Genomic DNA, 12,113 nt, shown 5'->3' with positions numbered 1-12,113 from the left:
TCATAACCACGACACCAAAAGTATGATCCTTTTCACTTTTATAATACTAAATATTAGAGAAAGTGTTTCCAAACCAGAACACACAAATCTCTTTAAACATATGCACTATAGACGTGTGCTAGGAACATAATGCATGGAATGACACTTAGTTTTCCTCTTCTGACTCAACTCCTCTTTCTCTGCTGCCATTGCCCCCAAATTGTGTTTCTTCCCTCCTTCCCCTCTGCTATTTGCATTTATTCCCAAACTACCTAAAGTGTGACAGCTGGAATCTAAAGGGATTGGAATGTGCTATTATGGCATGTTGTGTTTCTAAAGCAGGGCGGGTAGAACCATGTTGGTTCTGCTGAGCCTTTTTCTTTCTAGCAAACTCAAAAGACGTAACAACCATAGCCAGGTGCAAATGACAGATAGGAAGAATTAAAGAATAAGGTCCCTTTGAGCACATTTTGAGACTAGGAATGTGACCAGAACTGGGCTGAGCTCTTTACAGAAGCTTAATTTAGGTAGAAAAAATCATTTTGTTGTTGCCATTGTTAAACAATTGGGAGTCAGAATTCTATGTCAGTCTTCTGCAAATCAGCCAGAGATCTGTCTGTGGATTCTGATCTAACTTCTGCATTGCCCTAATGTAAACCATCTTTATCAAGCATCCTTGTCACTCTTCTGACTGGGCATTTTGATGGGCCCCAAAGTCAGCGTGTTTCTCCCACTTTGGCCTGAAATGAAAGAAGCTGTTGGGTGGGGACTTGAAATAGTCCAGAAGTGTGGACCATCCCTGTCGGCCTCCTCATTCCCAAGCTTCTGGTGAGGTGGTTTTTCATTTCCTTCCTCAACAATAAATGTGTAGACTGTACGGGAAGAGTCCTGATCTAACCGTATGTTTTTGTACAGACTCTACCCATCTTCTACCAACTTGCTCCTTGCAGAAAGTAAGTCTGTGCTTTTTAACATCAGGAATGAAAGTAAATCTCATTTTTATAAATGTAAAAAAGAATAAAAGTAAATCTAACACGCTAGAGCTGTAACTGAAGTGTTTATATTTTAGCTTTATTGTTTGTGATACTTACATAGCCATATAAAAAGAGCTTGCTTCTAATTATATTTCACATACAAATAATTCTTTGTGCATTTAGTTACATGTAGGAAACATCCCTGAAGCTGTGGGGGAGTTTTTGTTTCGATTTCAATGTCATTAAGCTGTGGTACCTCCTGTTATTCTTTACTAGAGTGACATTTAAGATTTGTCTCTTACATTGCACTGACAATGCACTTCCTTCTAAGAATATGAATTCCTTCCTTGTTTTGTTGCTGTAGCTGCCAGCATCCCTGACCATACAGATGACAGCCATAGTCCAGCAATGGTCCCTGGTGTGGTTAAAAGTGGCCTAAGCCTATGAGAATCTATTCTGAGAAGTGAAGCAACAACTACCTGATTTACATTCACAGGAGCACCCACATTGCCACTATGGACCAGTCTTAAAATTCTCACCATGAGAGCAGATGGGCCATGGTATATCTCCAGAAGGGGTTGCCATTTGAGAAAACATTAATAGTAACGCTTTTCATTCTGCTAAGCTTGTGAAATAATGGTTGGAATAAATACTGGCCAGCCCCCTGCAATGGCAGCTTCCTGGGATTTAAATCATGCCCATTACTTAAGCGTGTTTTTCCATCATCCTGGAGTTTTGAAAAGCTCCTAGGAGGAAATCTCACTACTTCCCTGGGCAACTTGTTCCATTGTCTGATGCTTCTTACAGTGAAAAGGTGCTTCCTGATATGCGGCTTTCAGCTGCTAACTTTAGCAGCGACGCTTAGAAAGAAGTCATTTTGCAAGCAAAGGAACTTGCTTTTGAAAAAGGCTATAAATCTGCTGTGCTGCAACTTGCCCCCACGGCTGCTTTTGTTTCCTGCTGTGAAACGCTTGATTTCATTTTTGTTTGGAGACATCTTGGTTCTTTGGAACCATCTTATCCCATGGTTCTTTCAATGCACATTCTTTTGCTATTGCGTCAAATCCCCCGTATTTTGTCTCTTGTAGAATGTTTGCCGCCTCCAGAGAACACACCAGAGATAAGAGGCAGTTTAACCTTGGGAAGAGCATTGGTTGCTTACAGATGGCGAGCTCCTAGCACTACCCAATTATTGCTCTTCTGTGGTAAGCTATGCTAGAATTCACAACAAATTCCTCAACTCTGAATTGCAAAATTCTGTAAATAGTGCCAAAAGCTATTGGCATAGTAGAACATCAATGCGTAAATTTGGCAAACTGAATACAATGAGCAGCAGAAGACAAAGACTTAGCCAAATTGTAGCTTAGCCCAAATATTCCAATGCTTAGAAAAAGCATCACAAGAGCATTGACTTTAATAACTAATATACTTCACAAAGTCAACTTTCTAACTATCTCCTCTAACAGAAACTGCTGTTTCTACTTCAACAAAATGCTCCTACTTGAGACTGGGGGTTCTTATACAATTTAGCAAAGATGCAGAAACAGCACACAGTTCAGATGTGGGCGAAAAATTCAGCAACCTTGAGAAAGCTTTACATTATGTATGTATGTATGGCAAGCTCTTAATACTTTTTAAACCCTTGTTAAATACAGACAGCCTGGAAAGTGTGCTGGACATGTCTGGCTAAATCATGGTGACAAGAGGAGTACTCGGTACCTGCCACTACTTCCAGACTAGCAGAATAAACTATAGAATATTTAAGTGTGCACATTTGCCTATACAATACAAGCATCTTGGAGATTTCAACCGTGCTTAGTGCACGATTGTACAGACAGACAGCTATAGCATAGCGCTCTACTTGCCTGCCTCTTTAACATCTAAGATTGACTTTTGGTATAATTATCAAGTACTCCTTTGAAAATGCACCTTTTGTAGTATGGAGGGATTTACAGGCCATAAAAATGTGCCCCCTCTCAAGCCTTTCTCCCCCTATTAGTGGAGAAGCGTATTTTCAGCCACTTGCTTTTCCTGCTTCTGCTTTTCCTGCTTTTCTTGACTCGTATATTCCCAGCCTGCTGCTGCCTCTTCTTACTGGAGCTCCTTCCAGCCTTGGCTTTGGCTTTAGTTGAACTGGTTCGTTTTGTCTTCTTTGTATTCCAGCCTGGGCAGCTTTGGAAGATAGTGACGAGCTTCACCTTCTGGCCACGTACCTCTGCTGGGGAGCCACAGGTGGCTCCCACTCTAAGATTCAGCTTGTCAAGCCACCTGAAAAGGAGGAAGAAGTGAGGCAATATAATCCAGTGTTTCCCAACCGGTGTTCCGCGGCACACTAGTGTGCCGCGAGATGTTGCCTGGTGTGCCGCGAGCGAGTCCAAAAAAGGTTGGGAAACACTGGTTTCTCTTTCAAAAAGGAAACGTGGGTTAAAGCGGCGATGCCGCCTCCCACTCACTTTCCTGCTCTGGCTTCCCTAACAGTTTTCCGAGTTGCGTCACTGGATCCAGCCCCCTTTTCCACATGTGACACGGGGCTGGAGGGAGGGAAAGAGGGCTTTACGTCGCGCACAAAGGCAGCCTCCTAGAAGCGCTCTGGGCCGGCGCCGTTTCGCCGAAGGCGCCGGAGGACCCCCGGAGGATAGAAATCCATCTATCCTGGAGTGGGGCTTACCTGGGCGCCCCTCAATATTTTAATCCATTTGGCACCCCTGCTGCCCCCCAACCGGAGGTCGCCCACTCTCCACCGGAGGAGACGCTGGAGCGCCACGACCCATCTGGATCAAGGCCCTCGGGCCCCGCTGCAGAGGAGGGGGGTTCCCCTTCCCTTCCCCCGCGGGCGCCCCCTCGGCTCCCGCATCCCCCAGCGCGCCTGGACGCCGCCGCGCGCAGCCTCCCGGGGCTCGGAGGCTCTCCAGCAGCGGCAACATCTGGCGCACCGCCTCCCAGGCCGGGCGGCCGCGGTCCCTGGACGCCGCTGGCGCCTCCCCTCGAGGGCTGCCGGTACCTGGCGCCCCGCCATCCCCGGCCAGGCTGGGCGGCCGCAGCCGCGTAGCCTCCGCTTCCGCCGGTCGGAGTGCAAAGGGCGCTCGGGGAGGCGCTGCGAGCCGGCGCTGCCTTTTTATCCTGCCCCGTCGAGCCGGGGCCTCGCGGAGGCTCCCAGCTCCGCGCCGGGGCCTCGCGGAGGCTCCCAGCTCCGCGCCGGGCGCCCCTCCGCGCCCTCCCCTACCTGCTGGGCTGCTGGGAGAGGCGGCGGCGGGACGGCGCCCCACGCCCCCCAAAGCGCCTTCCTTCCCGTCCCCGCCGTCCAGGCTCCCGGGGCGCACGGTGGGCTGGAAGGCAGCCTCCCTCTCCCGGAGCCGGAGCTGAGCCTCGCCGCCTCTCCAAATCGAGAACAAAGCCCGGGGGACAGGCGAGAGGGGGGCGCGGGACCCCCGACAGAACAATGGGGGGCCAGGGAGGGGAGGGGGCTTCCAAAGGATTAGGCAAATCCCGCGGGGATCCGAGGCCGGGATGTAGCTACAATGCAGCCACAGTTTTTATTTATTCCACATGTGACACGGGGCTGGAGGGAGGGAAAGAGGGCTTTACGTCGCGCACAAAGGCAGCCTCCTAGAAGCGCTCTGGGCCGGCACCGTTTCGCCGAAGGCGCCGGAGGACCCCCACCCTCAGCTCCTTCAGAAAGGAAGCCCCGCCCCTCGGCTCCCTACGCCGCCAGGCAGCTCAGCTGACTGATGAGGACGTTCTGCGGCGGCGGCCGCCGCACAACCACCGCAGTTGCTGGCAGCGTCCGCAGCGCAATAAGTAACAGCGCCTGGTGCTGCCAACTCTTTCTCTCTCTCTCCCGCCCCGCCCCCAAGCTCTCGCGCGCCCCGCGTCAACATCGCCGCGCGCAGCTTCCCGAGCTCGAGGCCAGCCGCTGCACGCACGCGCCGGCTCGTCATCAGCTCCGGTTGTTGCCTTTCTCCGCCGAGGTCGGTGGACCCCGAGCCTAGGCTTCCTTCCCGCACCCCGCTTTCCGAAGACCGCACACCAGTTGGGCCAGTACATATTCCCCTCCCGTGACTGGAGCGGAATAGCCCTTTCTCTTCTTCCCCAACCCTTGTCGTTGGAGGAGTCCCTCAGTCCCTCGCTTTGCTGCCTCCTCCCCCCCCACCCCCAAAGCTTGGAGGTTCCCCGGCAAGGGGGAGGGGGAAAAATGGAAAGTTACACTTTCGTGCGTCCCTCCCGGCGTGACGCTGCGCGCTGACGTCACGGGGCTGTAATGGTGGTGTGCCTCGAGATTTTTTTCATCAAACAAGTGTGCCTTTGCCCAAAAAAGGTTGGGAAACACTGATATAATCAGCCTAAGTGCTAAGCCTTTGTATCTTCACAGTCACACACTTTCCTACATTTCTGAGAGCTTGCTTCTTGATACAAGAGGACCTTCAGTTATTGTGAAACACAGAGGAGGAGAAAGGAAGGTATGGAGACTTGATGATTTCATTTAATGAATTAATTTAAAAATTAATTTTAAAAAAATCTAAGTCAGCCTAGGCAACTATGGAGCTCAGCTAATCAGCTTGACGCATGAACGAATGAACCACGTTTTCTGATTGTGTTGGGTTGCCTATCTCCTACCTAGCTTTAGTCTAGATACACTGCAGCATTTGAGTCAGCTTAAAGCATATTGGCTTGAAAGCAGATGCAATAGCATTTGAAGTGAATTGGTATAATGAAAGAGTTGCTTCGTATTTGCTGCTCTTGGGCCAACCCCATCCCTTATTTGGTTTATTGGCAATAAAGAGGAACATGTTGAATTACTGTACAATTTTGTGACTAGGCAACAGAAACTAGAACAGTGCCCATAATCACTTTGCTGAGATGGCTGGCAAGAGTGCTAGTCTGAGCATGTTAATAGGATGCGTTTGAAGCCCTGCCAAATAAGAAAGAGAGACAAACGTTCTGCCCACTGCTGCTCTACAAGCCCTTGTGCAGTAGTGGGAACTAGCAGCTCACTTGCGTAGCGGGAGAAGTTGGCAGTCACAAGAGAAAGGAACATCACTCAGGCTGATGACCTCCAGCGCTGTAAAGCTGTGCAAGTTCGGCAAACTGCGCACTTTGTTCTTCTCAAGATACAGACTTCTTATCTGTGGGCCCAAGCCAGTGAAGGCACCAGAGGAAATCTGCAAACACAGAACGAGTTTGGCTGTCAGACGCTTAATGACATCAGCAGTAAATTCTACGCTAGCATCCTGATCTAGGCCAGTTATCTGAAACTTCTGGTGACATTGACCCACTTGGTGTGTCCCATCATAACCCTTTGGAATGTGCTCTTCTACTTATCCAGGCACTTTGGCTTCCACATCCCACCCCAGACTGATCAAATTATGGTTGTTCCATATTACTTTAAGGAAAAAAACTCGGATGGGGAAATGGAATTGCTCTACCAGATCTGAGCATCTTCAACTTATAGCTATAAGGGTGCTTGAATAAAGGAAATAATAGTTATAACTTTTAAATTTGCTCATCTGCCGTGGTTTCTGCTTTGTACGTTCTCCCAGCCCCTTTGAAAAGTATCCAGTTGATGGTGGCTTTTAATCAAAAGAAAAACAGCAATAACCCCCGGGATCATATTTATACATTTTGCAGGTAGTTTGGATGAAAGCTGTTTAGAAAGCTGACATACTGAGTCAGACCCCTGGTTCATTTAGCTGCGCTCTGGGGTTTTATTCAGGCAGGCATCTTTCCCAGTCATAGCGGGAGATGTCAAGGAATGAACCTGGGACCTTTTTGCATAAGAAGCCTGTGTCCTGATAACTGGGCAATGGCCATTCCCTCGGCCTGCAAGAGCCATGAGATGAAATGGAACAGCTGTGCAGCAGAGAGAGTTTGAGTAGAGATAGCCTCTCCTGTCGCCACTGCAATGTGTGGAAAAGCCACACCTGCTAGAAAATGCATTTCATATCTCTCTTAAAGGCCTAAGAGCAGATTTCGTGGTCATTAGCTCAGAGGCAGGCACCTTCCTTGCATGCAGAAAGCCCTGCACTTAATGCCTGGCATTGCCAAGTGGGGCTGGGGAAAACCCCTGAAACCCTTGAGAGCTGCTGTCAATTGGTTACTGAGCTAGATGAACCAATGCAAGTCTGACTTGATTAAGTTTATCCCCTTCAGGTGAAGCTTGTATTTGGGGAAGGTGGCAAGATAGGGCCTACAGCTTGGATAGGGCCTCCTAACACATTTGTACAATTTCCCAAATTCTTCTTATGACACCTGAGAACTTGGTATTTAATAGAATTAAGCAAAGAAACATTTGCAAAGGGATGTTCTTGGGAATATGATGGCAAGAGAAGGCAGGTCTTAATTTCCAACCTCCCTACCTCTGCTTACCTGTTCTAGCCCCATATCATCCAAATACAGGTGCTGCAGAGATCTTGCCACTGGCAGGAAGGCGCCATCCCCAATGTACTTTATGGGATTCTTGGACAACTTCAGTTCACTAAGCGTGGGCAGCCCTCTGAGAGACTTGGTGGGCACTTCCTGCAAATGATTCTCGTCTAGATGCAGCTTCTCCAGCAGCTTGGCATGTCCCAGAGCCTTGGGAGACATGTGAGTGATGCGGTTCCCTGTTAAGTATAACCAGCGTAGCTTCTCCAGCCCAGCCAGATCATTATCGGTCAGCTGACCGATGGAGTTGTGTTGCAAGTGGAGGGCAAAGAGATTCGGCAAGAGGGTGAAGGAGCTTTTGGATATTTGGTTGAATCCATTGTGGTCCAGGTAGAGATATGCAAGCTGGGCAGGCCCTTTGAAAACATCAGCATCTACAGAATCTATGTTGTTGTTAGACAGGTAAAGGTAGACGAGGTTTTTCAAGTCCTGGAAAGCACCAGGCTGCAGCCTTGCAATCTTGCAGTTCTGCAGATGGAGTGAGGTCAGGTTTCTCAAGCCAGGGAAGGAGTCTTGAGGTACCGAGTGGAACTCATTATGGCGCAAGTCCAGAAGTTGGGTGTTGCTTGGAAAGCCTTTGGGAATACTCTGGAGGTTTCTCCTGACACAGTTTGCATGCTGGGAATCTGGTGAACAAGTACATCCTTGTGGACACCTTACAGCATCCTTCTCTGGTTCCCTGGTGACTGTGGCCAGGCTAGGCAGCAGCTCCTCACCCAATGCGTGACTTCTGCACTTCATATCTGTTGCCCTCAGGGATTCCAGGTGCTCTCCCCTGACGGCAGCAGGACCAGCACATACCACATCGGCGTGTATTCTTGCTTTCGCAGCCCACTCCTTGAAGGGGCGCATTTCACAAGTGCAAAGGACAGGGTTCCCTGTTAGGTCAATTTTTTTGAGGTGGGCCATCTCCGTCTGTGGCTGCAACACGGACAGCTGGTTGTCATGCAGGTCAAGAGTGTGCAGCAGGGGGCTCTTGACAAAAGCTCTGTGTGAGACTTCCTGAAGGGCCATGTTGTCCAAGAAGAGCTGTTTCAGGGATGCCATCTCAATGGCCTCCTCACCAATATAAGTGATGGGATTATGTCCGAGGTCTAGCTGGGCTGTGCCAGACAATCTAGAGAGCGCCTCGTTAGGAAGGAACTGAAGTTCATTGTGATCTAGGCTTAGCCTCCTAAGGGTCGATAATCCACCAAAGGCCTCGTTGGCAAGCACATTGAGTGAGTTGTGGGACAAATTAATCCACTTGATCAACTGAAGTCCCTGGAAGACCATATCTGGTAGGTAAACCAAGGAGTTTCTGGCCAGGTTAAGAAAGGTGAGGAAGCCCAGTTGACTAAAAGCCCCTGGCTTTATTTCCTCAATGCTATTATTTTCTAGGATAAGCTGCCGGAGGGAGGAGAGGCCATCTAGAGACTCTTGATAGATGAATGCTATATTGTTGGAAGCTAAATTGAGGTAGACAAGCCGTCCTAATCCCCTGAAAGCCCCTTCCTCAATGCTTTCCACCTTGCATCTCTGAAGTTTCAGGTGGGTGAGGTATGGAATAGGCAAGAAAGTTCCTGCAGAGATGACTTTGATTTCATTACCCCGGAGGTCAAGTCTTTGAGTGACCTGTTGATTACACAGATAAACATTAGCTTTATCCTCAACTAATTGTCTTGCTCATGGTCTTTTGGAATAATGTTGTCTCTGGATGAAAAGTCAACTCCTCACTCCCTGGTGTCTTTGTTATAATAGAGAATTAGCATATTATTAACTATTCCATACATGGAGTAGATATAGAAAATGACTTTTCCCCATAGGTCTCACCTTTTGAATCCACAACAACAGACTTCAAATTCAATCCCAGAAAAGATTGAGAGACCTTTTCAGATGCGAAAAGCATAAATGTATAGTTGCATGGACCTGATACCAAGTGGGAATTTGTCTACTTGAGACCAGAGTTTTGGGAGTCTCAGGTCTGGGTAGCCACAGGGTATCAGTAGCTTCAAATAAAGCAGTTTGTACAAAAAGGAGTGGGTAATATTTTCAGGCCACATCAAACAACTTGTTTGAGAAGGTGGTTATAGAATACACTTTAATAAAGGGGGTACTTTATCAGTTGTATAATCTGTGATATGATTTTGACTATTATAAAATACCTTGGAACAGAGACTTGGGTTCTTGGATTTCTGAAAGTGCTTGGTCTGTCATAACTATATGATGACTTCTTTGGCTTGTTATGATTTAGGAGCATAAGAAGCTGCCTTATGCTGAGTCAGGCCAATGGTCCATCTAGCTCAGTATTGCTTACACTGACTGGCAGATGCTCTCTGGGGTTTCAGGCAGGGAGTCTCTCCCAGCTTTATCTGGTTATTGAACCTGGGACTTTTAACATGGAAGGCAGATGCACTACTACTGAGCTGTGGCCCTTCCACTTTATGGGGAAGTCCAATATAAGACTGTGTTTAAGTGGCATATTATTTTAGCTAAAACCTCAGTCCAACTGCAGGATGTGTGCAAGGGGGGCAATGCCTATTTTATCCATTTGGGGTGGAATTGTAATATGGTGCATGGGTGAGGTATACAGGTTTTGGATGTAGCTAGGGCCAATCTTAGGTGCTAATGCTATCATAATTAATCATCTCACTGTCTTAATAGTGTAGGTATAAAATGTATGTGTATTATTATTTGTTTGTAATTGCTGAGATTGTTCTTTCCAGTAGTGCAAGGCTCGAGGTATATGATTGATTAGGGAATGTCTGATAAAATCATTAGATATGATGTAAATGGATGAACTGACATAGTATTAATATTAGAAATCTGTTAGAGGCAGCAGCTGTTCTTTAAAAAAAAGTCTCTGGGTCAGAGAGACCTTAGATGGCTTCACTAGAACTTTTAAAGAAACTGGAGCTGTTTCATAGACTCATAGAGTTGGAAGGGAATGGCAAGGCTCATCAACTCCAACCCAGTGTGGTGTAGTGGTTAAGAGCCGTAGACTCGTAATCTGGGGAACCGGGTTCGCGTCTCCGCTCCTCCACATGCAGCTGCTGGGTGACCTTCAGCTAGTCACACTTCTCTGAAGTCTCACAGCCCCACTCACCTCACAGAGTGTTTGTTGTGGGGGAGGAAGGGAAAGGAGAATGTTAGCCGCTTTGAGACTCCTTCGGGTAGTGATAAAGCAGGATATCAAATCCAAATCCAAACTCCAACCCACTGCTAATGCAGGAAACCCATTAAACATCTCTGATAGGTAGCATTCCAGCCTTGGCTGAATAATAAAGGAGCATCCAGCACTTTACAAGGCAATTTCCCCCCAAAACTCTTTCCAGTTTGAACTTTGCCAGTAGGATGTCAGAGGAAAGGGCCCTATGGATGCTTCATAGAAGTGCACTTGTGCAAACCTTGTGTTGCATATCCCTCACTGCTTCCCACAAACTGACCTGAGGGATGTTAATGGGCACCTTGGTGAGGTTCTTGTTCAAGCACATGACTTGATGCTTGATGCCGTCGCAGAGGCAGATTTGTGGGCAGCGTTCAGCAACCGTCTTTCCGGTGAGTAGGGTTGACAACAGGAGAAGGCGCACAGAGGTCCACATCTTGGGGAAGCGGCTGAGTAGGGAATATGCAAGAAAGCCAAGTCGTAAGGCAATATTAAACTTTTTGCTGCTGTCGTGGACTGGCTGGAGGCAGAGGAGTGGTGGGAGGCTGGATGGGTAAATGGTTTGAATAAGGTGTTAGAAAACACAAGGCAAATCCTCAGCATGTGTTCCCACCGTACTTCTTTAGTAACAGTTAAACAAATGGACTTGTGCACTGGGTGTGCATGCTGAATGCACAAAACCACTTACAGTGGTACCTCGGGTTACAGACGCTTCAGGTTACAGACTCCGCTAACCCGGAAGTAGTACCTCAGGTTAAGAACTTTGCTTCAGGATGAGAACAGAAATCGTGCGGCGGCAGTGGGAGGCCCCATTAGCTAATGTGGTACCTCGGGTTAAGAACAGTTTCAGGTTAAGAATTGACCTCCAGAACGAATTAAGTTCTTAACCAGAGGTACCACTGTATTTTTTTGAAAAATGCTCTACACGGATGACCTCAATATTGTCCCTGTGATGTAATAAAAAGGGATATAAACTGAGCAAGTGATCTTAAGATACACTGCCTCCCCCCCCCCAACCCAAACCTTAATATATCCAAGACAGGCACTTTCCATACCAGAAACCTTCATTCTTCCTCATTTGCAATGTTGGTCCTGGACTGGAAGCAAATCACAGTTCTTGTGAATTAAGACCAATTAAAGCAATCTGATGTTGAGAATACAACTTTAATCAAGTTAGCTCTTTAATACTGCTGCTTCCTGCTTTTCCTTCACTGCTCTTCACTTTGTGTATTTTTTAATGGCTGTTTTTAAAAGACAAATGTTAAGGCTCCCGTTGTTAGAAGTGAATCTGACCTACCTTAGGGAGGCCCCTCAGCCAAAGTAAAGAGAACAGCAGGGGCTTTGGAGAGAGACCAAGAGAGAGAAGGAAATGGAGGAGGAGGGGTGTGTGCAATTGGAATCACAAATCAACACAGTTTAGACAAAATTAAAATGGAGGAAGAAATCCCTGAAGATTTTGAAACATACATAAACTGGGCACAAAAGCCCAAAGCAAAAATCAGTAATTTTTAATTTACAGGGCATTAAAATTGATTTATACTGTATATAGCCCTCTCTTCTGCCCACCCCACCTCAACTGATGTGCAGGTTATTTT

General features: G+C 47.4%; 1 protein-coding gene across 2 annotated transcripts; it reads right to left on the bottom strand.

Annotated features, from left to right (window-relative positions):
- Nucleotides 1-21: 21 nt before the first annotated feature.
- Nucleotides 22-11,884, bottom strand: CHADL (chondroadherin like). 2 transcript variants are annotated; one of them, XM_028746533.2, is made up of 5 exons: nucleotides 11,816-11,884; nucleotides 10,799-10,967; nucleotides 7,317-8,987; nucleotides 5,946-6,112; nucleotides 22-3,221 (listed from the first exon to the last, which is right to left on the bottom strand). In XM_028746533.2, the coding sequence occupies exons 2-5, from the start codon at nucleotides 10,952-10,954 to the stop codon at nucleotides 2,930-2,932; spliced, it is 2,286 nt and encodes a 761-aa protein (XP_028602366.2). In that variant the 5' UTR covers nucleotides 10,955-10,967; nucleotides 11,816-11,884; the 3' UTR covers nucleotides 22-2,929. The 2 variants fall into 2 exon arrangements, with proteins under 2 accessions (XP_028602366.2, XP_028602364.2); XM_028746531.2 differs by lacking the exon at nucleotides 11,816-11,884 and adding an exon at nucleotides 11,574-11,807.
- Nucleotides 11,885-12,113: the final 229 nt, after the last annotated feature.

The sequence above is a fragment of the Podarcis muralis genome, chromosome 10 (genome assembly GCF_964188315.1).
Source record: "Podarcis muralis chromosome 10, rPodMur119.hap1.1, whole genome shotgun sequence".
In the NCBI taxonomy this organism is placed as follows: Eukaryota; Metazoa; Chordata; class Lepidosauria; order Squamata; family Lacertidae; genus Podarcis; species Podarcis muralis.
Note: the sequence above shows the minus strand (reverse complement) of the source record. Positions and strands in the feature narration are given on the sequence as shown.

Excerpts from the sequence above, each read along its gene's own strand:
- CHADL (XM_028746531.2), bottom strand. The coding sequence starts at position 11,596 with ATGAGGAAGAATGAAGGTTTCTG. Across the intron at positions 10,968-11,573 it reads AGGAAGAATGAAGGTTTCTG|CCGCTTCCCCAAGATGTGGA; the intron begins GTATGGAAAGTG and ends TTCCCTACTCAG. Across the intron at positions 3,222-5,945 it reads CAACTTCTCCCGCTACGCAA|GTGGCTTGACAAGCTGAATC; the intron begins GTGAGCTGCTAG and ends CCTCCTTTTCAG.